This window comes from Colias philodice, chromosome 12 (genome assembly GCF_061535455.1).
Source record: "Colias philodice isolate Cphi_HAF_F1 chromosome 12, ilColPhil1 Martin Lab GWU primary, whole genome shotgun sequence".
Taxonomy (NCBI): Eukaryota; Metazoa; Arthropoda; class Insecta; order Lepidoptera; family Pieridae; genus Colias; species Colias philodice.
The window spans coordinates 1,433,481-1,460,992 of NC_143097.1; the positions used below are offsets into that span (position 1 = coordinate 1,433,481).

At 37.0% G+C, this 27,512-nt stretch overlaps 1 protein-coding gene across 3 annotated transcripts in view; it reads left to right on the plus strand.

Annotated features, from left to right (window-relative positions):
• Positions 1-27,512, plus strand: part of fab1 (1-phosphatidylinositol 3-phosphate 5-kinase fab1) — a 32,057-nt gene that overhangs the window by 3,284 nt on the left and 1,261 nt on the right. The window contains exons 7-33 of one of the 3 annotated variants that reach the window (XM_089701929.1): positions 1,120-1,236; positions 1,314-1,370; positions 2,013-2,174; positions 4,387-4,507; positions 4,927-5,035; positions 5,522-5,633; positions 6,087-6,227; positions 6,417-6,996; positions 7,747-7,891; positions 8,838-8,955; positions 9,343-9,529; positions 9,756-9,887; positions 10,162-10,252; positions 10,946-11,145; positions 11,583-11,701; positions 12,081-12,206; positions 13,001-13,120; positions 13,421-13,477; positions 13,588-13,620; positions 13,697-13,779; positions 14,234-14,364; positions 14,481-14,592; positions 18,849-18,984; positions 19,658-19,765; positions 19,922-20,041; positions 21,109-21,297; positions 21,749-21,904. In XM_089701929.1, the coding sequence (XP_089558055.1) occupies positions 1,120-1,236; positions 1,314-1,370; positions 2,013-2,174; positions 4,387-4,507; positions 4,927-5,035; positions 5,522-5,633; positions 6,087-6,227; positions 6,417-6,996; positions 7,747-7,891; positions 8,838-8,955; positions 9,343-9,529; positions 9,756-9,887; positions 10,162-10,252; positions 10,946-11,145; positions 11,583-11,701; positions 12,081-12,206; positions 13,001-13,120; positions 13,421-13,477; positions 13,588-13,620; positions 13,697-13,779; positions 14,234-14,364; positions 14,481-14,592; positions 18,849-18,984; positions 19,658-19,765; positions 19,922-20,041; positions 21,109-21,297; positions 21,749-21,904 (3,762 nt within the window). The other 2 variants (XM_089701927.1, XM_089701928.1) reach the window with 2 other exon arrangements.

Sequence of the window (27,512 nt, forward strand, 5' to 3'; positions counted from 1 at the left end):
TAGACTGATCGTGCGGGGTGAGGTAAGTGTTTAATTAATTTTGGCGGGAGGCGGAGAGTGTCCGTTCTGTAGCGTTTGTGGTAAGAACCACAAAACAATTTAAACACAGTCTAACTTTAAACCAGGAATCTGTCACTTTAATAGTTGTCTATGTGAAATACGACAAAACCACATTAAAGAGAACCCGCGCTTAAAGTGAAACCCTGTCACAGAATACATAATAGTAGCTAAACGCTACAGAACGGACACTCTCCGCCTCCCGCCAAAATTAAACTTACCTCACCCCCGCGTGATCAGACATAAAATGGGCCATATTTTTCTGCAAGGACGATATGCAACGAAGATTGACAACATTAATCAAATTGGCTTAAAGTAATTTTATTATTTTGGATTTGTGATTATCGTTTTTCGTAGAAAATGGTTAGATATTGTGCTGTTTACGGATGTATTTCATCAGAAAAACGCGAATTTTTTTTTACGCTAGTCACAAATCTGCCAACCATAAAGCGTTAACACACACATTTGCAGTCTCTACAGTGTGACTGTCAAAACGATCATTTTGTATGGAGTGTCCGGGGTGTGACCCTGTTAAGTTTTTTGTGGGAAGACAAATATTGTTTAACTAATTATAACATCGACACAAGTGTGCCACAGTCTCATACAACTGGGCTACGTGGAGCGAGCCACTGAAGACTTTAATTATTTTTAACTAGCTTTATAGCTAGCAAATAAAAACGCGCATAGTTCCCGTTCCCATAGGATTTCCGGGACAAAACCTATCCTATGTCCTTCCTCAGGTCTCAAGCAATCTCTCTACCAAATTTGAAGTAAATCCATGCAGTATTTTTTTGAGATTAGCCCGGACATACATTCAGACACATAGACAAAAATTCTAAAAACTATATTTTTGGCTTCGGTATCTATTATAAATCACGCTCCAAGGTATTTAAAAAAAATATTCAATTTACAGTTTTAACTTTCCTACTATTTTATTATATGTAAATATAGATATATGTGACACTCATACGTCGCTATGTGACCTATGAGTATAATATGCTACACGCATATAATATGACACTCATTTTTAATATGCTTTATGTTGATAAATTGTTTTTTTAGCTGAAGAGGAACAGCCTGTAGAAGAACCAACTAGATTAGTGGAAAGCGTGTCGTCGTATTGCCTAGATCTAAATCTAGGAAATAGTTCAGCTAGACTCATCAAATCCACCAAAACAGGTAAATGGAAATAATAAAAACATGTAGAAAAATTTATTTAAAAAATATTTTTAAATTAAAAATTATTACTCTTTTAGAACCAACTGAGGTAAAGCCAACGGAAGAAGAACAACAAAATGTGGATCAAAATGAAAGTAAGTTACTTTTATTTCCATTGTATTCTATCGATGCTGTCTCACGGCTATGTGAACTTGGCACCCGACGTAATAACTCAGGCCCCGGAACCACAGACACAATAGAAAATCTATTGTGTCTGGGACCGATCGGGTCGCTTGGGGCTCAATGGGTTAAAAAAAATTAAATATGTAATTAATATTTTTCGCGTTCTTTTAAAAGATTTCAATATGTAATTGTAAAATTTATAGGCACCAAATAAAGTCGTTATCGTTATCAATTACTACAAACATAAAAAATGACTAATAAATAGTCCTAGAGGTTAAAATGATTGAATGCTTGTAATCGAAAAACCAGTGGTAAAATATTCGTTTGTAGTCAGAAAATGATTGAATGGGGTTAATCGAAAAAAGCGATTTTCGATTCAATTTTTCGCAAAAAGCTATTTTCGATTCAATTATCGCATAACTTCCACGAGCGCGATCGCAGGTATAACGAGAGAGAGACGGACCGATCTCCCGTCTCATCTCGAGCGCTGCCACCAATAAGACGTTATCACGTAAACATTTCGATCGTAAACCTACTTTACAGACAACCAATTTCTTGTACCTACCGTTTTTTTCTGTACCAACCGTTTTTTTTGTACCTACCGTTTTTTTCAGTTGACGATTCCCCCCGACCAGTGTGCAAGGCCATAGAGCAGGCCGGGGCAGAGCACTTGGCGCTGCTGCTGCGGCAGTGCCTCGCGCGGCTCGGGCTCGCGGCCGCCTGGGCCCCCGCTCTGCTGCCGCTGTGTGTGCACGCCGCGCACATCACTGTGCCCGGTAATGTATTATAGAAATAGAAATAGCGTTTTATTCGCCATCATGAAAAAAAAAGACGGGTTGCACTCCGGGAGTGCCGGCAGAAGTGAAAACTTGATTATTAACGTTGAACATGTTTGGTATTTTGGAATGGTATCCGTCTTACGCTTTTTCGATCAGGTCACGTGTCCTGACGCGAGTTTAAGATTTTATATATATATATAAAAAAGTTTTCACTTCAAAAAATCTTAATCTAGCACACAGAACAGAAAAAATAGCAATGGTGGCAAAAAGTCCCCGTCAGCAAAGCAGCAATTATTATTATTAAAATAAATAAATAAATAAATATTTCAGGACAATTTTCACACACGGTACGATCTGATCCCATACTAAGCTTTCGCTTGTGTTATGAAAACCAGATGGCTGATAAACATACATATATAATCTTATATATAAAAATGAATCGCAAAATGTGTTGGTAAGCGCATAACTCGAGAACGGCTGAACCGATTTCGATAATTCTTTTTTTATTATATTCCTTGAAGTACGAGGATGGTTTTTACGTAGAGAATACGTAAATATGTACCACGGGCGAAGCCGGGGCGGACCGCTAGTTTTAAATAAATACTTATATAGATATTATGTAACACACAAACACAGAGCAAACATCTATGTTCATCACACAGATATTTGCCCCGGGTGCGGGAATCGAACCCACGACCCCTGTCTTGGAAGGCAGGGCCACTACCAACCAAGCCAACCGGTCAGTCCAAATGTATTGCTGCACTGATTTTCAGAGGAGACCACGTGACTGTACAGATGCAATGATTCAGTACTAAATAAAATATGGCAGTGTGTTTATGTAGCATAGGTAGAGACAATATATGTGCACCTTAATTTTATTTTGTTATCTAGCCGCTAGTTGGCGACTCGTGTCGTATAGTGTGCCAAGCCATAGAACGGGCCGCGGGCACAGAACACTTGGCGATGCTGTGTTATTTTTCAAAGATGAAAATAAGAATCCTATTTTTATTATATACTAATGGTCCGCCCCGGCTTCGCCCGTGGTACCTACATGTTTAAACTATCCTATCTCTCAAGTTGAATCGAACTGCACATGGTGTGGTACAATTTTATTATAATCGGTTAAGTGGTTGAGGAGTCCATTGAGGACAAACGGTTTTTCCGGAAATTTCCACGCATTTTCCGAGCATTTCCCAGGCATTTTCCGGTTATTTTCCGCGAATTTCCCGGGGATTTTCCGGGTGTTTTCCAGACATTTTCCGGACATTTCCCTTGCATTTTCCGGGGATTTTCCAGGCATTTGCCACGCATGTCCCAACATTTTACGGACATTTCTCAGGCATTTTTCGGGGATTTTCCAGGCATTTTCCACGCTTCTCCCGGACATTTTCACGCATTTTCCGGACATTTTCACGCATTTTCCGGTTATTTTCAAGGCATTTTCCAGAAATTTTCCAGGCATTTTCCACGGTTTTTCCGGAAATTTCCACGCATTTTCCGGATATTTTCCAGACATTTCCCAGGCATTTTCCGGGAATTTCCCAGACATTTTCCGGGGATTTTCCGAGCATTTCCCGGGGATTTTCCAGACATTTTCCAGACATTTACAGGCTATGTCAGGGAAATGTCTGGAAAATGCCTGGAAAATATCTGGAAAATACCCGGAAAATGCGTGAAAATGTCCGGAAAATATCCGGAAAATGCGTGAAAATGTCCGAGAGAAGCGTGGAAAATGTCCGGAAAATGTCAGGAAAATTCCCGGAAAATGCGTGAAAATGTCCGGAAAAAGCGTGGAAAATGCCACTTCAAATTTGTGAAGTAATTAAAGCAGAAAACCAAAAAAGAAAAAGAAAGCTAAAATCTTTCATATTAAATGTATATGGGATATTCATATTTCATACTTAATGTATGGGAGGGTTTAAAGATAATTTTTTTGATATTTCTCGATTTATTTTTAAAAATTTATTACCGCCATTTTACTCATTAGGTTAAGTACTTTCGATATCAGTTTAAAGTTTTTTGTTATCTGTAATACTTACGGAAAAATCGCCTGTGCACACTTAACGATTACACCCTGTATACTATTCAAAGGAGAAAAAATATGATAATAGGTGATAATAGGCATAGATTATTATTATTATTTTTTTAAGATGGTTGATTTCATACGAAAATCAGTCTTTTTGAAAGTTTAACGAACTCCTGTTTACAGATTACATGGGCAACGACATCGACGTGAGGAATTACGTTCAAATTAAAAAGGTTCCTGGTGGAGATATGAAGGACAGCGTGGTCATACCGGGTGTGGTTATGACCAAGAATGTAGTACACAGGTATGATATTAATTATATTCATTACAATTTAATTCCAAGTTCCCTCTTAGGCATGAAAATTTATTTCACATCTATTTCAATCGTACATTTGAAATAAATATTTTTGAAGTGAAAACTTCTTTAGCGGCGTTGGGTATAAAATCTTAAACTCGCGTCAGGACACGTGGCCTGATCGAAAAAGCGTAAGACGGATTTTTTTTAGCCCTTATATTCCATGCGTAAGACGGATACCATTCCAAAATATCAAACACGCTCAACGTTAATAATCAAGTTTTCACTTCTGCCGGCACTCCCGGAGTGCAACCCATCTTTTTTTATTTGAGATTTTTTTTTGTGTCTACTATTTAAATGTAAATATCACAGATTTTTTCTATTTTTTTACAAAATGTGTGTTTCTTATAAAAGTGAGTGAGTTACAGGGGTATGCCGCGTCAGATTTCAAATCCGACGGTGCTGCTTCTAGATTGTTCTATCGCGTACCAGCGTGTGGAGGGGAAACTAACTTCGTTGGAACCTGTTTTGATGCAGGTATGTAGGTTCTAGTAGAAATTAACTCTTTTATGATTTTTAACTTTTCTATTAGATTATATTACAGAAAATCTTACTTTTATTATTTTACATTTTGACAAAATGCACCAAAAAATGGAAACTTATGAAGTGTTAAATCATAAGAATCGTCACTATTACAAAATTCCTCACATCATTTTTAATTTTTTAACAATAACCTCAGATTTTTGATATATTAAATTTAGGCTCCGATTTTTTTTAAATATTTTTATCTTAAATTTTAACGTGAACGTTACGTAACGTGAACGTTTTTAAAATCGTTTTAGTCGGGTGACATGTTCAGAAACTTGTGTCACACCAAAACCTCACGAGCGCGATCGCAGGTATAACGAGAGAGAGACGGACCGATCTCCCGTCTCATCTCGAGCGCTGCCACCAATAAGACGTTATCACGTAAACATCTCGATCGTAAACCTACTTTACAAACAACCAATTTTTTTACTACAGGAACAAGAGTATTTAGCACGATGTGCAGCTCGTATATCGGCGTTGCGGCCCCGCGTCGTGCTCGTGCGGGGCGCTGTGGCTAGAGCTGTGCAGGACCGGTTGAGGGAATTGGGTATGTGTGTGTGTGTCGTATTGGTTTTGGTGTGTATGTATGTGTTTGTGGGTGTTTCGTATTGGATTAGGAAACTCGTGATGCGTGTGTGTGAGATTTAGTGTGTGTGAGATTTAGTGTGTAAGGGTGGATGTTTGTTTGTGAAACTTTAGAGAACTCGGTATGTGTCCTATGGGCTAAGAGACATCGGAATGTATGATTGTACCCTATTGGCTTAGGGAACTAAAAATGTGTGTATAAACACACATACCGAGTACCCTAATCTAATAAGATTAGGGTACTCGGTATGTGTGTTTGTGCCCTATTCACCTAGGGAACTTGGTTTATGTGTTAGTGTGCCTTTCGTTAATTTGTTTTCGTGTTTGTTTTTATTAATATTAATCATAAAATACATTTTTTATGAATGTGAAAATAATGAAATGTTTATTTATATTGCTTATTTATTTCCTTTAGGTGTTGCTTTAGCACTCGGAGTTGGTGATAAAGCGTTGCGCAGAGCAGCCAGATGTGCTAAAGCTGATCTAGTGGCATCTATAGATGCTAGAATTGGAATGCCTAGACTTGGCACTTGTAAGAACTTTTATGTCAAAAATTGTGAGTATCAATGTGTTTTTTTTATGTTCTCAAGAATAAATTATCTATTGTCGTTTTTACAGCAGTAATGATTGTTTTATTTTTAACCTAAGAACATTTTGTTACTAAGTGTGATTTTAACAGTATAGCTATCTCTAACGACTTACCTGTTTTGAAAAATAGGTAGTAAAAAGTAATGTTATATTTTAGATTCGAGCAAAACTCTCATGGTATTAGAAGGATGCGCGGAACCGAACTTAGGTTGTTGTATTCTATTACGTGGCGCTAACAACCAAGAGTTGATGCGCGTAAAGAAAGTAGTCAAGTTCATGCTACTCGCTTGCTATAATTGGAAGCTAGAAAAAGCATTCCTCGGTGACATAGAAGCAGTACTACCAGAACCCGGAATGAGCTTTGTTGATGATGAAGATGAACAAAATGATGATAAAAACACAAAAGAAGAAATAATAGAAACCGGGGAAGCGGTACTCGAAAGAATAAATACCAATGGTTCTGATGATAGCGACGATATATTTGATAATGCGAGGAGCAACGCTCTTATTGATAATTCTGAAACGGGAGTTGAAGTAAAGGAGGATTCAAATACTAATGTTAAAGACAGTGATCCACTGAAAGCGAAGCAGTTTCGTAAAACTGAAAGCGATAAGAATCTCAGTTGCGGTGTGCCGATACGGGATTTTAGTGATCCGTTGAGGTCTACGCTGTCTATGGAAGATGAGGTTTTTCTGCCTGAGGAGGCTGAGTTGAAGGCGGATACGAAGAGTGAAAGGTAAAATAATAATTTTCGTTATATTTTTACTCAAACTCAAACATTTATATATTCAACTAGCGGTCCGCCCCGGCTTCGCCTGTGGTACATAATATTTACGTTTTCTCTACATAAGAATTAAGAACCATCCTCGTACTTCAAGGAATATAATAAAAAAAGAATTATCGAAATCGGTTTAGCCGTTCTCGAGTTATGCGCTTACCAACACATTTTGCGATTCATTTTTATATATAAGATTAGACTTCTTTTAGAAGCACTTTCGAATCTTAATTACATATTTTTAACATTTAGATATGTGTATTTGTATTTTTTTGTTTGTTATCGAAATATAATTATGTAGATGCAATATTTGTAACGATTTTGAACTAGATTTTTTAAAATTATAAAAACATAGGTATTGCTACTGACATATTAAATATATTTGCTTCTTACACATCCAATATCGCAATTAACTTCATGCATCATCATCATACACTTAATTACCAGAACAGATATATTTGCCACGCCGCTGGTCTTTTAAATCAATAAAAAAAATATTTAAAAAACTAACCAACAATTAAAAAAATATGAATTAATTCCCATACCAATCAACATACTCAAATAATGTCCCCATAGATGGTGTACAGACGACGTAGTGCTCTCAATGTCGCCAAACATAGTAGTCCCCGCGCCAAGTAGACCGTTAAATGAGTCTCTCCCTCTGCAGACCGACTTTTTGAATTCAATAAAAAATGAATAACGTCCCCATAGATGGTGTACAGACGACGTAGTGCTCTCAATGTCACCAAACATAGTAGTCCCAGCGCCAAGTAGGCCGCTGTACTCAGCGCCGCGACCGCACACACCGCGCCCGCAGCGCACGCACGGCAAGGAACTGAAAACAGCGCCTGTACCGGTAAGATTATACTGTAACTAGCTGCTCCCCGCGGTTTCACCCCCGTGGCTCCACTCCTGTTGGTCGTAGCGGGATGATATATACCCTATAACCTTCCTAGATAAATGAGCTATCTAACACTGAAAGAATTTTTCAAATCGGACCAGTAGTTCCCGAGATTAGCGCGTTCAAACAAACAAACAAACAAACTCCTCAGCTTAATAATATTAGTATAGATTATTGCAGTAATATTGATTTCTTGTTTTTATTTTTGTCTATGTCATAATGTAATGTAACGTTGTATTGAAATTTTGTAGGTTTTTTGTGTCATAATATGGTGCACTGACTTAATTATTAAGCTATTGCATAGCTTCTATCGCGGGCCTTAAGCGCGGGGACCGAATCGAGAAATTCCGTAACGAAAAAACCTCACGCTCCTCACTCCGACGGGCTCGGAGGTGTGGCTTGAAGGCATGCTATGCAATAGCTTTACAGCGGCAGTCCCCGAGTGCCACACGTCTTTTTTTGTCTATGACATAGACAAAAACTCTATGACATAGACTCTATGTCATAATGTAATGTAACGTTGTATTTAAATTTTGTAGTTTTTTTGGTGTCATAATAGGTTAAACTGACTTAATTATTGACTAACTTCACTAACGCTCAGGCCACGCTACTGGGATAGAGAAATATGAAATTTTCTCGCGTTCTTCCTTTTATTGAGCAGGAGGCACACCAGAATATAAGAAGTCGCTGCCTCAGTAAAAAAATAAAAAAAATAAATGACACTAATTTACACATCCTTTTTTTCACTATAATTAAATAATTTTCTTTAATAAAAAATTTAACAGTCAGCTTGGTCTTTAAGAAATTGTAGTGATACAAAAATACATTTAAGATTTATATTGATAGCTACTACAAAAAAGACGAATTTACCTGTAACCAATTGCTTTTCCTTACTACCAAGGAACCGCACCCGTTCATAAAGCAAGCGATCACAGCACCAGCGGATGACTTGGCAATGCGGAGGTCGTTAGCGCATTTCCGGGCGACCGGATGTCGATATGTCACTGATAATCATAAGAGTGAGTTTGGTAGACTAGTTTGGGATTGGGGTTTTGCTTGTGTTTTGTACGAATAAAATATTGATATGGACTTTATACCAGGTTGTAATTTATCTTATTTAGAACAGGTAGAATTTAAATTTGGATGTGATAGGACAACACACATATTCACAGGAATAGAAACAGTTCTGTAGACTTCTTATTAATGAGATTGGCGTGACGAAAAAAAGTTTGATAAATTTTTTAGACATCACATTCAGTAAATAAAATACCGTAAATAAATAATCTAATCAACATTACGGTACTATTATCTCAAATGTGAAAAACATATAGGTCCCACTTCTGAAACTTTAGACTAAGATTTTTAAACATTCAGACTATTTTAAAACATTCAACAATAACTTCCAGTGGAATGTCCGAAATACAATCCATCTGTGATCAAGCAAGTGGAGAGTGAGAAAGAGACGAACAAACAGACAGAAAGCGTGGAACCCCCGGATCCGTTGGACCCGGTCAATCATCAGAAACTAAGTCTACTATTGTACAGCTATAGTAATAAGTCGCCGAATGTTCCAGACTTCTGTGTGAACCCTTGGTAAGATCTTAAACTTAACTAAAGTTTTGTTTATATGAAGATCTTTTGATATCATTTTCAAAAATTATTTAAATCGAAAACATCGAAATTATTATAATTTTGAATACTTTTAAAATTTCACTTTTTAGTAATAAACATAGAAATTTTTGTCATACATGCCTAAAATACCATAGAACTGACCTATAATAATAAATAACTGTCGTCTAAATTTTCCATTTTTTTCCAGGATAGTAACAATGGAAATGTATGGACGTCATGATATTTCTCTCGGCGCATTTCTAGAAAAATACTGCTTCAGTCCCGACCACAAGTGTCCTTCTAACACTTGCCATGTGCCCATGAACCAGCATGTTAGGAAGTTAGTTACATTTAATTTAACTGATAAAAAATAATAATAATAAATATATAAATGCTTAGATCTTGCAAGGAATGATGCAGCTGTAACTATATTTACAAAAAAAAAAGATGTTTGTGAAAACAATAGTTACATGTTATGTTTTATGGAATAAAATTTTTTGTTGTATTATTATCTTTGCTCGCGAAATCACTTTTTAATTTATTATTTTGCGAAGAAATGCAGAAAAAGTTATGAATTTAGAATTTTTTAAATAAGTTGGTAAAAATATTTGCAGGTTCGTGCACGATGACGTGTGTATAACAATAACATGCAATACTATTGGCCATAGTAATGTGGATAAACCGAAGGAGGATTTGAATAAACAGGTATGTACAAATAATTGCAAAAAATATTTATTTTGTTCCATTAAATTGCAATTCACAACATATGTCACGAATAATAACGGACCTAGAATGGAACCTTGTGCAATTATAACATTAGGTGTCCCACCTAATGTTATAATTGCACTTGGCAATTTCTGACCATTCATTGAATCTGCGTAAAAACTTTTTTTCTCTAACTTTTTTGTTTTCGACATAATCGAATGCTTAAGCGAGAACACCTTTTCCATTTTGTTGATTTTCCCAAGCTTCATAGCCTTAATTTGTAGTATGTTACTCGTCGTAACACTACACATTATTCAAGCATCAGTGTTTGAAAGACCCTTGAAAAATCCAAATTGATCGAACTTGTTAAAAATGTTGATAAAGGTGACAGACGGTGATTTACAAGCGTGCGTTATTATTAGTAACAAAGCTGTCATGTTCTGGTCATGCTGCGTGATATAAATAAATATTTCAGGACAATTTTCACACACCGCACGATCTGATCCCATACTAGGCTTTCGCTTGTGTTATGGAAACCAGATGGCTGATAAACATACTTAATAATTTTAAATAAATATTTATATAGATAATTAACACCCAGACTCAGAGCAAACATCTATGTTCATCACACAAATATTTGCCCTGGGTGGGAAAGTTCCACTACCACGTACTTACTAAGTAACAATGACGTAGGTGGTGTTCTGGTCGCGCTGTGAGACATGCGCCACAGTATCCCGCGGCGCGCCCTTGTCCCGTACCGCGCGGTCGCTCTCCCTGGCCCAGTACCTGCGCACACGTGTCGCAGCCCCCCGACTCGCGCGCGCGCTGTGCCACCACCCGCTCAGCGCACACTCACACGCGTTCGTCACTCGACTCACTACGGCTTGCTTCAGGTGAGTGACACTTAAAAAAAGAGCGTGTACCGAGACACGTGAACGAGAAGTGAAATTTTTTTTAATGAATGAATGTAAACTTTATTCTACACACCAAAATAAAGAAATGATATAAAATAAATTATACATAAAATATTTTTGAATTTTTTTTTTGGAAATCTATTCAAAAATTGCAAAATGGTCACCTTAATTCCATGACGTGACCGTATTGCCATGATGTGACCTTGAAATTTTACTCTTAACGCGCCTAAAGAAGTTCCACTTCATAAATAAAGTAGAAGGAAAAATGTTTTGTTTTTTTTTTTTAAGAAAATTACCCACTGTTTATATTAGATGAAAGAAATATATCATAATTTTATTTTACTTGTCAACAATTAAATAGTAAATAGACTTAAGATAAACTAAAATTATGTACTCGATGATCAAATAAATTCCAGATACAACAAGATATCAATGTACGAGATACAACTCCCTCCAGACGTGATATCCATAGATTATGATGTGAAGCAGATGCGAGAGTCACTCATAGCACATCTTAATGACTTAATGCTGAAAGGTGAGTTACTTTGAGGAAAAAATATAACATTTACTACCAGGAAATGTTTCCAGCGTGTAATAAGTACTGTTGTACAAATCGCCAAATTATTATTTTAATAAAACTGATATTTTGCCATAATATTGTTAATTGTAACGTCTTGTAAAGTAAATTCATACTTTGTGACGTATCCTTAATTTAATTCTTGTCTTGTAGTCATATATTGCAATATTATGTCAATTCAACTCATATTTTCTTATTTTGTGACTTCCAACATCAACTCATTACTTTCAACGTCAACTCATGCTCTCAACGTAAACCCATAACATCCAAAGTCAACTCATGTCTTTCAACATCAACTCATGACTTTCAACAGCAACTCATAGCATATCGTGTTCAGGTCACGAGACACTAAGTGCGAGTGACAACTGCGGCGAGGCTGAGCGCGAATACGCTGCATTCAAGTTACATATGGAGCATTTGCATCTAGCACTTACTGCTCCTAGTAATATGTCATCCGTTCCTGGTAAGTGATATTATACATTTAACACTGAAGACTTTGTAACACAACATATTATATTAATACCTGTCAAACACACCAATATTTATACAAAATTATACTATTACTATGTGGTCTTAAACGTGGCGACCGCCTCATCGGTACAGTCGTTGACGCGTGAGCGTAACACCGAGGGGTCCTGGGTTCGATTCCCGGTGGAGACGAAGAAAAAAAAAATGTCTTGGTCTGGTAGGACACAGAAGGCTGATCACCTACTTGTCCCTAAAGAAAATCGATCAGTGAAACAGATGTATAATGTAGCTGCCCCTTAGTCCTTACCCCACTAGGGGACATGGGACTTCACTATGTGGTCTTACACCTGCCATTTGCCAACCACACCAAATGTTATAAACTACATACTAGCCATCTGCAAACCACATAGCTCGTTTCAACATGTACAACCTATAGTTTAAAATCCATTGTCTACGACTTTACCTTACAACTATCATCTTGAATCTAACTACTTACTAATTACCATGAAACAAAATGTTTTACCTTTTTTTTTAGTGGGGAAATCTTCCAAAGATACCCACGGCCCCCGGGGAAGGAGCCGTGGGTTATGTCGGATTCTTACCGACTAAAACCCTACTGTGTTCCGTCGAGCCGCTTTAATGATGGGGCTGTGGGTATTGGTTGGAATTCTTCCGCGATAAAATGTTTTACCTACCAGAATCATAAATTATTATCATTGTTCTTTCTGTGTATAACTATTTTATAAATATTCTTTTGAATGTAATATTTTAATAACATTTAATAAACAGACATGGTCCGTCGACTCTGGAACGTATACGACAATATAATAACCGGTGAAAAGATGCTGCGGGATGCACAGGACAAACTGTCTCTCACCGCTAAGGGCAAAGTGCAAATGGAGAGTAATGGTGAGCAGAATGCTCTGTTATTAGAAAAATAATAGAACATATTGTGTATGCACTTTTTTGAGATTTTCTTCTGTTATGTTTGATGTGCATCGAGTTGTCATTTCTTAAACTGTTGGGATTATGTCGAAAAGAACGTACGAATAATGCTACGAATGTTCCATCTCATTTATAACGAAAAAATTTACTTTCTAGATTTTGATATTTTTATCCCAGTTGTTACAACATAATACTTCCTTCGCAATAGCAAAATTATAGTTGATTTTTAAGATTTAAAATAAAAATGCTTAATATTCTTTTCAGTAGAAGACAGGACAGATTCAGAGGACTCCACTGGAGATTCGTCGAATGAAATAAGTGGTGAGTGTGCAATATTTATAATAAGAAATACAAATATTAAAACGTCCATTTAAATACTCGGAGGACCATTTATTTGCTGCAGGAAAATATTCATTAAAATCTGTTTTCAGATGGTAACAGAGATTCCGAAAAAGAACACGGTGGTAAGTCCTTTTTACAAATTCATATAAATTCATTTATAGCAAAAAAATATTTAAATATTTATTTATTGACGTACAGAAGAAGAAGAAGAGAAAGGTGATAAGAAAACAGTAAAGCAGATTTTGTCACAACTACTCAGCAATAATCAACCGTCTAATCAGGTATATCCTAATAAAGTTTATATTTACATACTAACTAGCGGCCCGCCCCGGCTTCGCCCGTGGTACATATGAAAAATAGATGTTGGCCGATTCTCAGACTTACCCGATATGCACAGAAAATTTCATGAGAATCGGTCCACCCGTTTCGGAGGAGTATGCAGACTAACATTGTGACACGAGAATTTTATATATAAGATTTCGAATCATGAATTTTGTTTTTAAAACTTCAAATTGCAAAATTTGTATTTCAAACATCAAATAACGAATTTTGTATCAAGCTTAGAATTACCTATAAATTTGTATTTCAAACTTCGATTTATGAATTTTGTATTTCATACTTCGAATTACAAAATTTGTGTTTCAAACTTCGAATGAGATAATTTGTAACACAAATTTAGAATTTCCAAATTCGAATTTTGAATATATAATATTATTTTTATAATTTATCCACCAGGGTGGTATGATAATATCAAGCGGGGTTGTACCAGTGGTGGTAAAAGCGGGTGAAATAGGTTCAGTGATAGCGGCCACACTTGCGTCCGTCACTTATCAGCATACATTGCAACAACATCGTCAACGGCATAGGTATAATTAATTGATCTATGTAATCTAATTGTTTCAAGTAAAAAAAAAATTATATATTAGTGACAATTTTAACAGACTGAATTTTTTTAGCTTCAACTTATTTTTAATATTTTCAGTACTCAAACTGAGCAAGAGGAACACGAGAACTTAACATCTAGTAAAGATAAAACTGACGGCGATAAAGCGAAGGCCAAGTCAAATAATGATCACATCGAGGTGTTGTTAAAAGTGAGTATAAGTTATAACATTGTAAAAAAAAATGCAAAAGTGTGTTATTTTTTGTTTGTCTTTCATTTACGTCGGCGGTTCAACAGGGCGATTTTATGATATTATTGTGTCTCGAAATACTTAGAAGGTTAACAGAGTTATATGGCTACTATTTACCAGGATGAAATATATCATTGCGATAGCAATTACGCTGTAAAAGTGCGGGTGGTGCCGCGGGCAATAGCAAGTGATAATAGCAAATATTGAGCTGACCGGTTGGCTTGGTTGGTAGTGGGCCTGCCTTCCAAGCCAGAGGTTGTGGGTTCGATTCTCACCCGGGGCAAATATTTGTGTGATGAACATACTAGATGCTTGCTGTGTCTGGGTGTTAATTATCTATATAATTATTTATTTAAAATTATATATGTATGTTTATCAGCCATCTGGTTTCCGTAACACAAGCGAAAGCTTAGTATGGGATCAGATCGTGCCGTGTGTGAAAATTGTCCTGAAATATAAATATTTCAGGACAATTTTCACACACGGCATGCGGCATAATAAATTATTGAAGTGAAAACTTCTTTATCGTATAGGAGCTACCAACGTTGACAAGAGAGCATTTTAGTATAGTTGGTTCTTTGATATACTGTTCCTCTTGCTATTTCGGTTAGAGTCCGGGCTGTCTGGCTGGTCGCAGTGGTTGCGTTTTTTAGTGCGCATCTCATCTGCACAGGATAATTTCCCTAATTTGAAGTCATTTTTTAACGCGTAATTTTTAATATTTTACCTTAAGATAGATCCATCAGACATAATTTTTTTATTGCAAGACGTTTTTTTCGTTGTTAAATAGGTACCAGACGCAATTTTTTATTTCGTTTTTATAAAAAATTCAAATTATAAATTTATAAAGAATAGAAAAAATTCGATCACTGGTGTGTCCCTTAAGACACATAAAACTGAAAGAATAGAATAAATTCGATTGCTAAGGCGGGTCACGAGTGGCTGAGTTGGTTAGGCATCCGCCCCGGAATGGCGCGAAGGATGCGGGTTCGAGTCCCGCCTCGTGATCGAATTTTTTCTATTCTTTATAAATTTATATTTATAAAGCATTTGAATGCCATAAAACCAAAAAATATAAATTCAACAAAAAAGGTCGTGTTCCATCGTTACAATATTGTATTCACTGAAAAGTGCTTCATATTGGTTGAGATGGTTGTTAAATCATCTCAATAGATGGCGCGCGGTGTGTCCCTTAAGACACATAAAACTGAAAGAATAGAATAAATTCGATTGCTAAGGCGGGTCACGAGTGGCTGAGTTGGTTAGGCATCCGCCCCGGAATGGCGCGAAGGATGCGGGTTCGAGTCCCGCCTCGTGATCGAATTTTTTCTATTCTTTATAAATTTATATTTATAAAGCATTTGAATGCCATAAAACCAAAAAATATAAATTCAAATTCAAATTATTTTAGAATGTCTGTAAATTTCATATTATGTTCTTCAAACATAATATAATCTAAAATTAATTAGCCAGACGCTAATTCGATTGTTAAGTATTAAATAATGTGTATAAATAAAAAAAAGTAATGAAGCATGCAGCTCATCAGCTAGTGTATTTTAACTATGCGACAGGAAATAATTGCAAGAATACAATATTATTTACACTTGTTCTTATAAATAAAAGCTAAAATGAAAAAAAAAAACATAAAAGTGAAAAATAAATTAAAGTTACCATACATTGAAAAGAATGGAATAAAAACTATATCAATGAAGGTTAAACAATTACATTGTTAAATTTAAAAAGCCATCTTCATAATCATCATCATCATCATCTTTCCTCACACTGTCAGAATTATTTATGTTATCGTCTAAGGAATTGTTATTGTTTTCCAATATTCCATCATCTGTAAACAACTAGAAAGTTTGTTTCAATATTATTGATGTACACACGTACACACACACAACACACACACACCACACCACACACGACACACACACGTGAACACACACACACACGCATGTTTAAGTTTGTACTGAATTTAACTAAAGTAGTTAGCATGAATTTATATAGGTAGGTATACTAGCGGTCCGCCCCGGCTTCGCCCGTGGTACCTACATGTATAAACTATCCTATCTCTCAAGTTGAATCGAACTGCACATGGTGTGCGAATTTTATTATAATCGGTTAAGTGGTTTAGGAGTCCATTGAGGACAAACATTATGACACGAGATTTATGTATATATATATTAAGAATTAAGATTAATGAATTAATATTGTTATCATCATCACTACATAGTAGGTATAAAAAAAAGTCGCTTTCTCTGTCCCTATGTCTCTTCAAATCTTTGAAACTACGCAACGGATTTTGATGTGGTTTTTTAAATAGATAGAGTGATTCAATTGGGAGGTTTATATGTATAATAACATCCATTAAATAGTGGAGAAGTACCTACTGTTATTTTTGAGGTTTCTAATGTGATTACGTAAATAATTACAATTTTTCCACTTACAGTGCAAACGGAGGCACCCTACGAGTTTTATCAAAATAATGTACTAACTACATTGAAAAGGTCTACAGAAAAGTCCGTGATGGTATATGTCTATCTCTTATGGATAACCCACAATAACTTTTTTTATCATTTACTTTTTACGACAAATAATGGCTAATTTTCGAAGCGATTTTAACCAATACAGCATTAATCCTTAACCAATTAAAGACCTTGAATACATTGTTCATTTAATATAGATCTATATGGCCTTTTACACATGGATTTAAGTGAATATTTTCGAAGATATTACAGATTTAAAAATTGCGGGACGTAGCGTTTGCGGCGGTACCAGCCGGCCGCCCGGCTATATCTACACTAATATTATAAAGAGGAAAGCTTTGTTTGTTTGTTTGTTTGATTGTAATGAATAGGCTCATAAACTACTGGACCGATTTTAAAAATTCTTTCACCATTCGAAAGCTACATTATCCACGAGTAACATAGGCTAGGTTTTATCCCGGAAATCCCACGGGAACGGGAACTATGCGGGTTTTTCTTTGAAAACGCGGGCGAAGCCGCAGGCGGAAAGCTAGTATTTTATACCCGTGCGAAGCCGGAGCGGGCCGCTATGTTTTTATATTCAACGTTCACAGTTTTTCTGTAGTGTATTTAGCGATTATTGCACCCGTGCGAAGCCAGGGCCGGGCGGGTCGCTAGTTAATATTAGATATATATTAGAAAATTTAACTTGTATTGGCAACACTGTATTTTGTTTGTGGTTCTTTTTCTTCTTGTACGCGGTGTGTAATGTGTGGTATTAGGCAATGTGCTATTGGAAACAATATACATAAGTTTATGTAATCGCTGTTTTCATTTAAACCCATAACTTAATAGATAAGTAATAAAAAAATTGTTTTGTATAGAAGATTGTTGATGTACCCTAATAGTTTACCAATGGAAGGTACTTGTTCCCACAACACAGGGAATCCTAGAGTAGGAACAATTCAATTTCTATGCATCTTAGGTATATTTTCGAAAAAAAGAAGTTATTTTTTATTGTTATTTAATTTTCGCGGCCGACCCTTTCTATCTCTCTTGCACTTTAAACTATCTCTCCATATACACAATCATCAAATTGTTATACTTACCTACTTTCACTACGTTTTTATTTGTACATATTTAATACTTAACAATCGAATTAGCGTCTGGCTAATTAATTTTAGATTATATTATGTTTGAAGAACATAATATGAAATTTACAGACATTCTAAAATAATTTGAATTTTTTATAAAAACGAAATTAAAAATTGCGTCTGGCACCTATTTTACAACGAAAAAAACGTCTTGCAATAAAAAAATTATGATTGATGGATCTATCTAAAGGCAAAAGTTTAAAAATTACGCGTTAAAAAATGACTTTAAATTAAGGATAATTTCCTGTGCAGATAAGATGCGCACTACTGAACGCAACCACTCCGGCCAGCCAGACTGCGCGGACTCTAACCGAAATAGCTAGAGGAACAATATATCAAAAAACCAGCTATACTAAAATGACTTCTTTTTCAACGTTAATAGCTCCCGTACCATTAGCGGCGTTGAGCACTTTTTCTGTAATGGGTATAAAATCTTAAACTCGCGTCAGGACACGTGACTTGATCAAAAAAGCGTAAGACGGATACCATTCCAACATATCAAACATGCTGAACGTTAATAATCAAGTTTTCACTTCTGCCGGCACTCCCGGAGTGCAACCCGTCTTTTTTATTTATTATTATTGATATTGGCTAGGACGGGCTGGTGTGTCGCGTGTACTACGCGGCGCAGTTCCACAAGCTGCGGCACATGCTGGTCGCGCCGCTCAGCGCTGCGGACCCCACTGAGCATAGAGACGAGAAGTGCTGCGACCCGCACAAGGAGAGGGACAGTGAGTGTGTTCATATTGCACAGGACGTGTGTTAATAAATAGATAGCAACGAAAATTGTAGTAAGCACTGAGCAAAGTTGAATATTTACACTAAATCTAACGGGTATCCTGCATGCGTTGCCACATATCAATAACTGTGTGTGTTACTCCATCAGTCCCCGGAATCACAGACACAATAGATAATCTATTGTGTCGCGCCCCGATCGGGGCGCTCGGTGGTCAATGGGTTAATACGTATTCGTATGTTATGATCAGTAAATTGAAGGTAGCATGACGTATGAGTGTGTTGGATCAGCAAATTGAATGTGGCATGACATAGAGTGTTGTGAGTTGTGGTCAGCAAATTAAACGTGGCATGACGTATGAGTGTGTAGTGGTCAGCAAATTGAACGTGTCATGACATTCATACGTCACACTCATGTATGTTGTAGTGTGCTTGTTAAAGCGTGTGAGTACATAATTGCACATAAAGAATTCTATCAATATTTTGAAATAATCAGTGAGTGCACGTGTCAGTGAGTTAGATAATAAAAGTTTAATTTTGTACGGAATAAATTCTAAAACTACAATGTTTATAGTTTATACCGCTCCTTCATCATAATACTCAATTAATTTTAATATGGAAATGTATGGAATGGAACATCAATTTAACACAATATAATTTCACTTACAGACAAAGGTGTGTGCGAAATAGAGGAAGGTTTCATCCGTTCGTTAGCGCAGTGTGTGCCCTGGGCTACTAGGGGAGGAAAATCTGGCTCTACATTCTGTAAAACTAAAGGTAAGTCCATATCTTTACATGTGATATTATAAATGAGAAACTTTTCATTTTTCTTTCTTTCACGTCTCAAATTCTCGATTTTGTGGGCTATTTTTTGCTCTCAACGTACAATAGGAAATAGAATAGTTTTTCAATTTCTAACCCTAACTATTTCAGATGACAGATATGTACTGAAAGAAATGACAAAACCAGAATGGCAACAGTTCCTAGAATTTGCTCCACACTACTTCAACTATATCACAAACTGCAGGAATAATAAGCAGCCCAGTTTGCTCGGTGAGTTTATTTTATAAAAGATATAATTTCTATTTAAAATGTTTAATGTAACGAAAACCGCATTTTTTTTCAACGAATCTGTCTAGTATCTGTTAAATATAAATTTTGGTCTTTGAAGTTTTAAATCCTTATAATTCAAAAAAGTTATGTTTTATTAAAACCCGTTTTATGTTCATGAATAAAAGCGTAGTGATAGCTGCAAAATACTTATGAGTGTGTTGTGGTCAACAAATTGAACGTGTTATGACGTATGAGTGGTTTGTGGTCAACAAATTGAACGTGTTATGACGTATGAGTGGTTTGTGGTCAACAAATTGAACGTGTTATGACGTATGAGTGGTTTGTGGTCAACAAATTGAACGTGTTATGACGTCTGAGTGGTTTGTGGTCAACAAATTGAACGTGTTATGACGTCTGAGTGGTTTGTGGTCAACAAATTGAACGTGTTATGACGTATGAGTGGTTTGTGGTCAACAAATTGAACGTGTTATGACGTATGAGTGGTTTGTGGTCAACAAATTGAACGTGTTATGACGTATGAGTGGTTTGTGGTCAACAAATTGTACGTGGGCGGGGCGGGCAGCGGCGTGCTGGTGACGGAGCACGTGTGGTACGGGCGCGGCACGTGCGCGGGTCGACCTGTAGAGTGTGTGTGACGTGCGAGTGTGTTGTAGCGCGCATCCTGGGCGTGTTCAGCGTGGGCGGGGCGGGCAGCGGCGTGCTGGTGACGGAGCACGTGTGGTACGGGCGCGGCACGTGCGCGGGTCGACCTGTAGAGTGTGTGTGACGTGCGAGTGTGTTGTAGCGCGCATCCTGGGCGTGTTCAGCGTGGGCGGGGCGGGCAGCGGCGTGCTGGTGACGGAGCACGTGTGGTACGGGCGCGGCACGTGCGCGGGTCGACCTGTAGAGTGTGTGTGACGTGCGAGTGTGTTGTAGCGCGCATCCTGGGCGTGTTCAGCGTGGGCGGGGCGGGCAGCGGCGTGCTGGTGACGGAGCACGTGTGGTACGGGCGCGGCACGTGCGCGGGTCGACCTGTAGAGTGTGTGTGACGTGCGAGTGTGTTGTAGCGCGCATCCTGGGCGTGTTCAGCGTGGGCGGGGCGGGCAGCGGCGTGCTGGTGACGGAGCACGTGTGGTACGGGCGCGGCACGTGCGCACGATTCGACCTGAAGGGTGCGGCAAGGCATCGCCTCGCCCTCGGTGCTGCCGCTGCTCCGCCTGGGCAAGCTGTGCTAGTGGACGATAACTTGCTTGCAAGTGAGTATCGATTTTGAGTCTTAAGTTAAGAAGGGTAAGGTTCAAAGTCGCCCATCGCAACAAATTTCGACAGAGAACGCCGCATTTATTGTATTGTAAGGTTCGAAGTCGCAAGGTTACAATGTGAATATTGACGTAACGTAATAACAAGTTGTTTTGACTCACATTTTAAATTAATAAAGTTTGTTTTTAAACAATTTTGGTCAAGCAACCTTAAATATAATAGATGAGCAAAAATATGTGTCAAAAAAGTCAATTTTTTGTGTTTTCTAATCACATATCACTTCTGCCTTCTTTGTCGGATTCGCAATCCGACATATCAAATTCTCAAAAAAAAAGCTATAAAAATAAATATTTCTATTCAAACATTATTTGCTTTTTAATGCTCTAAGATTTTTTGCCCAATGTCCAAAAAACAACTATTTAAAACAACTATTTAAAAACGTTCCAGTACGCTGGGACCGTCAACTCTACGTGTCGGCGAGTACCGCTAACACGCTATGGAGTAGCCTGGAGCGAGATACAGCGTTTCTCTCACAACACCACGTGATGGATTACTCGTTGCTGCTGGGGATACAAGATAATACGCTCGTTTTGGGGATAATAGGTGAGTGAAAAAACGAAAAAAAAATTGCCACTAATAAAGATAACTTTCTCATTGTTTTCAGTTTTTTTTTTTAATCTATTTTACCGACTAGGACTAGGTTGAGCTTTTAATGATAGGACATTAAGTAAAAGCTCTCTCAGTACTAGGTAGAGCTTTTATAGATAGGACAATTAGTAAAAGCTCTCTCAGGACTTGATAGAGCTTTTATAGATAGGACAATTAATAAAAGTTCTCTAAGGACTTGATAGAGCTTTTAATAATAGAACAATTAATAATAATCCATAGCCCAATCATTAAATTTCCATACCCTGCAATAGTCCTACATCGGCCGCGGACTGCCCAGGGCTGTATCTCTATAGTGCAGTCATGGGCAGGCTGCGGCTGGTGTCCCACAACACATTAAAATTCTCGAAAGGGCCTCTGCGTGTTGGATCCGTGTCCCCACGTAAGCCTTCCAAAGATCCGGGTACTGTCCTTCTGGTGGTACCCGAGTATTATGGAAATGAGAAACATAATAATAATAATACAAAAGATTTATTGCAACCAACAGAACATACACAATAATACACAATACAAAAAAGGGAAAACAAACATAAAATAACACAAAATAATAAGGAATTTACAGATTACAATAGTTATAAGTACACAAATGTATTATGTGTGTTGCGCACTGGCTGCAATTAGGCCCTGGCTCAGCATAATGTTGTGGGAGCAAGCTCCACAACGCTGATAATTCTGCCAGATACCCAGATGAATAGTTTGCGCCTCCAATCAAGTATGTATATATAAGTATAATAAAAATAGAATAATTAAGAATTTAAAGCAATAATAAATGTGTAATAATAATGATATACAAGCAGTAGAATAGATATATATTTGGTCAATTAAAATCAATATTTATATGTGGGTATATATATGTATAATGTGTTAATTTATAAATTAGGATACGTATAGTCAAAGCAAATAAAATTAAGATGATTGTAAATTAAGCAGTAGTGATTTGTAAGTGCGACGAAAGTTGGATTTGCATTTGAGTTTTTTTATTGGAGGTGGTATGTTATTCCAACATTTCGTCGCATTATATTTAAATGACCCACGAAAGGCGGTAGTCTTATGTTGGGGAATTGATAACTCTAGGGTCCCACTTCTTATTTCACCTCTTTTAGTATCCTTACGCCACAATAGTTTTGTGTACAGATATTCAGGCTGCTTTGTATTGATCGTATCAAATAAAAGGCAAGCTAATAATAAATCTTGCCGACCTTTCATTTTTAAAAACTTTATGCTATTAAGAAAAGGGGTGACGTGAGACCTGGGTGGGATTGTCACACAAAATCTGGCACAGGAGTTTTGGACCCTCTGAATAAGACGGTGTGCTTTTGCCGTTAGACAAGGTCCATAAACAGGGAGAGCATAATTTAATTTAGAAAGTACGATGCTCTCGCACAATCGTATTCGTAGATCGACACTCAGAAAAGGCCGAATCTTGTAAAGAACTTTGAGTCGATAAAAGCAATTACTAACTAAATTAGTGACATAATCTTCGAACCTTAACTGAGCGTCGAAATCGATGCCCAGGTTACGAGCAATTGTAACCCGCTCTATAGGGGTGGAGTTTACAAAAACAGTGGGATCTGCTTTAACCAAGTCAGCGACTTGCTTCTTAGACCCAACAACAAGATATTTAGACTTGGATGGATTAAGAACCAATGAGTTTTTATGAGACCAGTCTGATATGCGTTCCAAATCCTCATTCATTTTCCTGGTGCATTCTTCTATTCGATCTCTATCAATAGGTATGTAAAGTTGCAAATCATCGGCATATAAATGATATTGGGAGTTATTTATGCAAGAGGTGATATCTGCCGAGTACATGATAAATAAAAGAGGACCAAGAATAGAGCCCTGAGGAACTCCTCTATTGACAGGCACAAGCGAAGAAAGATCTCTGTTTCCGTCACCTTTAACCAGCATTACTCTTTGGTGACGTTGGCGAAGATAGCTATCAAACCAAGATGAAGCAATAGGATTGAAACCATAGAAATTAAGCTTTGAGAGAAGAAGAGAAATATTTATACAGTCAAAGGCCCTAGAAAAATCAAGCAGCGTTAGAATCGATGGCTGGCCATTGTCGCGTGCAGAGAGCAAGTTATCCACAACATCAATCAATGCAGTACAGGTACTACGAAGTTTTCTAAAACCTGACTGGTACTCCGGTAAAATATTATTTGATTCGCAGTACTTAGTGACTTGGTTGTAGACAACTCGCTCTAAGATCTTGGAGAGGTAAGGAAGAATACTGATTGGCCTAAGGTCCTTGAGGGCAGTGGGATTGTTATTTTTTGGTATGGGCCGCACCAGGGCTGTCTTCCACTGCGATGGGAAAAGTGAAGAAGAGAGAGATGTATTAATAATTGCAGTAAAAGCATGAAGAGAATGTGGAAGTGTTAAAAGAAACATGTCCCTGGTTATTCCATCGACTCCTTCTGCATTACTTTTGATGTCCAGAATAAGTTTTCCGACATAGCTTTCACTAACGGGTTCGAATGTAAAAGTACTGTCACAATAACGATTTTCGTCAAAATAAGCAAGGTCGACAGGGTCAGCAGTACTTTGACCGGGAACATCCAGGAAATGTTTATTTATTGCGTCGGCGTCACACAAATATTGCGGGATCTCACCAGTGCATTTAAAATCAGGGATAATATTTCTTTTCAAATTTTTCCACAGAAGTTTAGCGTTATTCTTGTGTTGGTTTATGTTATGATCGAAGAAGGCTTTCTTTTCATAGAACAAGCTAGTGTTCACTAATCCTTTCAAATTTTTATAGTCCTGAAGATGAACGTCAAGGTTAGTTTTTCGATATTTATAATGTTGCTCATCTCTCAACTTCATCATGTACCTTACGTTACTAGTTAACCATGGATACGACACTTTTTTTATTAAAGACTTCTTTATAGGGGCAAATGAGTCAAATAAGTTTATAATCAAGTGATTGAATGCATCTACCATCTGATTCACATCGGATAAACGCGCAATTGTATCCCAGGGAAGAACAGAAACAGCTTTATTAAATTTATTAAGATCTATGTCTTTTAAGGGTCTAAATATTATGTGTTTGGGGGAACAGGTGTTTTTTCTTAATTTGAACTCTGTTGTGATAATTGCATGAGCACCAAGGTCTGGGATATGTTCAACTTTTATTTTAGCTACAGGAGCATTTGTACAAACAACATCAATAAGTGTCTGACTATGATCGGTGAAGTGTGTAGGCTCATTGACATGATTTACCAATTGCAGAGATTGTAAGAATGCATTCAAGCGTGCGGTATTTGGGTCTCGTTTGTTAATGAGATTTATATTAAAATCACCAGTTAGCACCAGATAGTCGTAGTCACTGAATGCAGATATAGTGTCTGTTAAAGTGTCCAAAAAGACATCGACGCTAAGCCATGGCGGGCGGTATGCTGTGCCGACAATGACGCGACGAGAGTTTATCTTCATCCTCAGCCACATCTGTTCGACAGATGCAGGAGAAGAGGGAATGGTACAGTCTCGCGCTCTCATACCACGCCTTACGTAGAACCCTACACCTCCACCCCTACCGCGTACTTCGGGTGGGCGGGGTCGGTGACGTAGATTAAAGCCGGGCAATGAAGGGGCATGTGCTTCCTGCCCATCCCGAAGCCAGGTCTCATTGATCGCAAAGATATCTGGTTGTGAGCGATCAAATGCAGCACGGAACTCATCCTGTCGTGTACCCAGAGAACCCGCATTAAAAAATCCAATAATTAAACTAGTAGACTTGGCCATAACAGTTAAATAATAAATAGTAAATACCTAATGCAATAATTTTAAAATCATACGTATCCCGGGTGAGATTATTTAATTGATAAGAATAAATGTATGGTAAACTATAATAAAAATTTAAGGTAATAAATAATGTTTTGTGAAAATACATACTTTTAGATACAACTGGAATAACAAAAATAATATTAAAGATAATGTTAGCATATGTTATAATCTCATATGGTAGTAGGTATGTTGTAATATATAAATAATAAAGTAATATTATTTGATTGTGTAAGATAAAAGATATAGGATAAAATTTATTCAATAGCATTCCCAAAATTCTTAAAAGTTCACAATATGATATGATTTTATATTTTTTTATATGTTCAGTGTCCAAAATGGTACCTGAAGAATTATCAGCTGTATCGTGGAGTAGGAAGTAAATGAACAGAACAATAGATTTAACATAATATAATATAGCCATAACTGACCATGATACCAAGTTTCGCACAACCACAACGCAATCACAGTTATCTACCTTTTGTTTAATTAAAATAGCGACAAAAAGTAATATTAAATTAAGAATTAAAACAATTTTCACAATACTATAATATAAGTTCATACAGTTTAAACATAACACATTATTTAGAAAAAAGTTGAGTACAAAAAAAGGGTCTGACCACAATATAAAGTACATAATTTTAAGTATTGAAATTGAATACAAGATAGAAAATGAATAGTTCAATAACAGATTAATATCATATTCAAATATACGGCGCAATCCACTACAAATACATACAAAATATTCAAATATATAAAACTCAAGCTTATTAAATAATACAATATTATATCTAATTTTTGTTATCAACATTGTACGGCACATTTTTGTTTCTGAATACACGGGTAATGTCTTGTTCATTACGAAATAAACAAATTTTTGTGGTTTCACTTTGCCTTGCATATATACGTCCCTCTTTCGTCCAGGCAAATCTCCAATTTTGTGCCTTACACATTTCACGTAGTTTACCGAAAAGTAGGCGATTAGATTTAGTTAATCTTTCATTAATATAAATTGATTTTTGATGGTGGGGTGGGAGTCCAAGATCAGCTGTTGTTAAGTTGCGTTTAATGCGAGCCTGCTTTATAAAATCATTCTTTATTGATCGGCGCGTGAGTTTAACAGCGATAAGCCGGGGACGCGGGGAGCGGGAATCAAGGTGCAAGCCATTCGTAGAAATCGTAGAATCATTAGTACGATGTTTAGACCCTATGCGATAAGCACATACTATGTCGCGTTCTTCGATTTCGATGCCGAGTTTTAGTGCAGTGGTGATAACAAGATGTGTCAGGGACTCGTTGTTAGTTTCGGGAATGCCAGATATTTCTATATCATTGAGTAAATCAAGCTGATAACGTTCGTTTAACTCGGATTGTAATGCATTAACGGTATCACTGAGATTAGTTGTGTCCCGGGAAGAAAGTTGATCGCGTATGGTGCTTAATTCGGCCCTCAGTGAGACGTTATCGTTTTCCAGTGCCAGGATTTTCTCCTTGTGAGTATGCAGCTCGTTTTGATAATCAGCCAGTTGATCACGCAAGATGTTAATAGTGTTCGAGAATTCTTTTTTTATCTCAGTGAGGGCGGCACTTATATTACTTTCAAGTAGGGATTTCAACTGATCGTAAGTAAATGGGGAAGGTGGGATGACAGGGGAACTATTTGATGATGAGCTGGTTTCATGAGAAGTGTTTTCTAACTGGGCTTTAGCGGGTGTTTCATTAATTATTATTATTCAATTAGTAAAAGCTCTCAGGA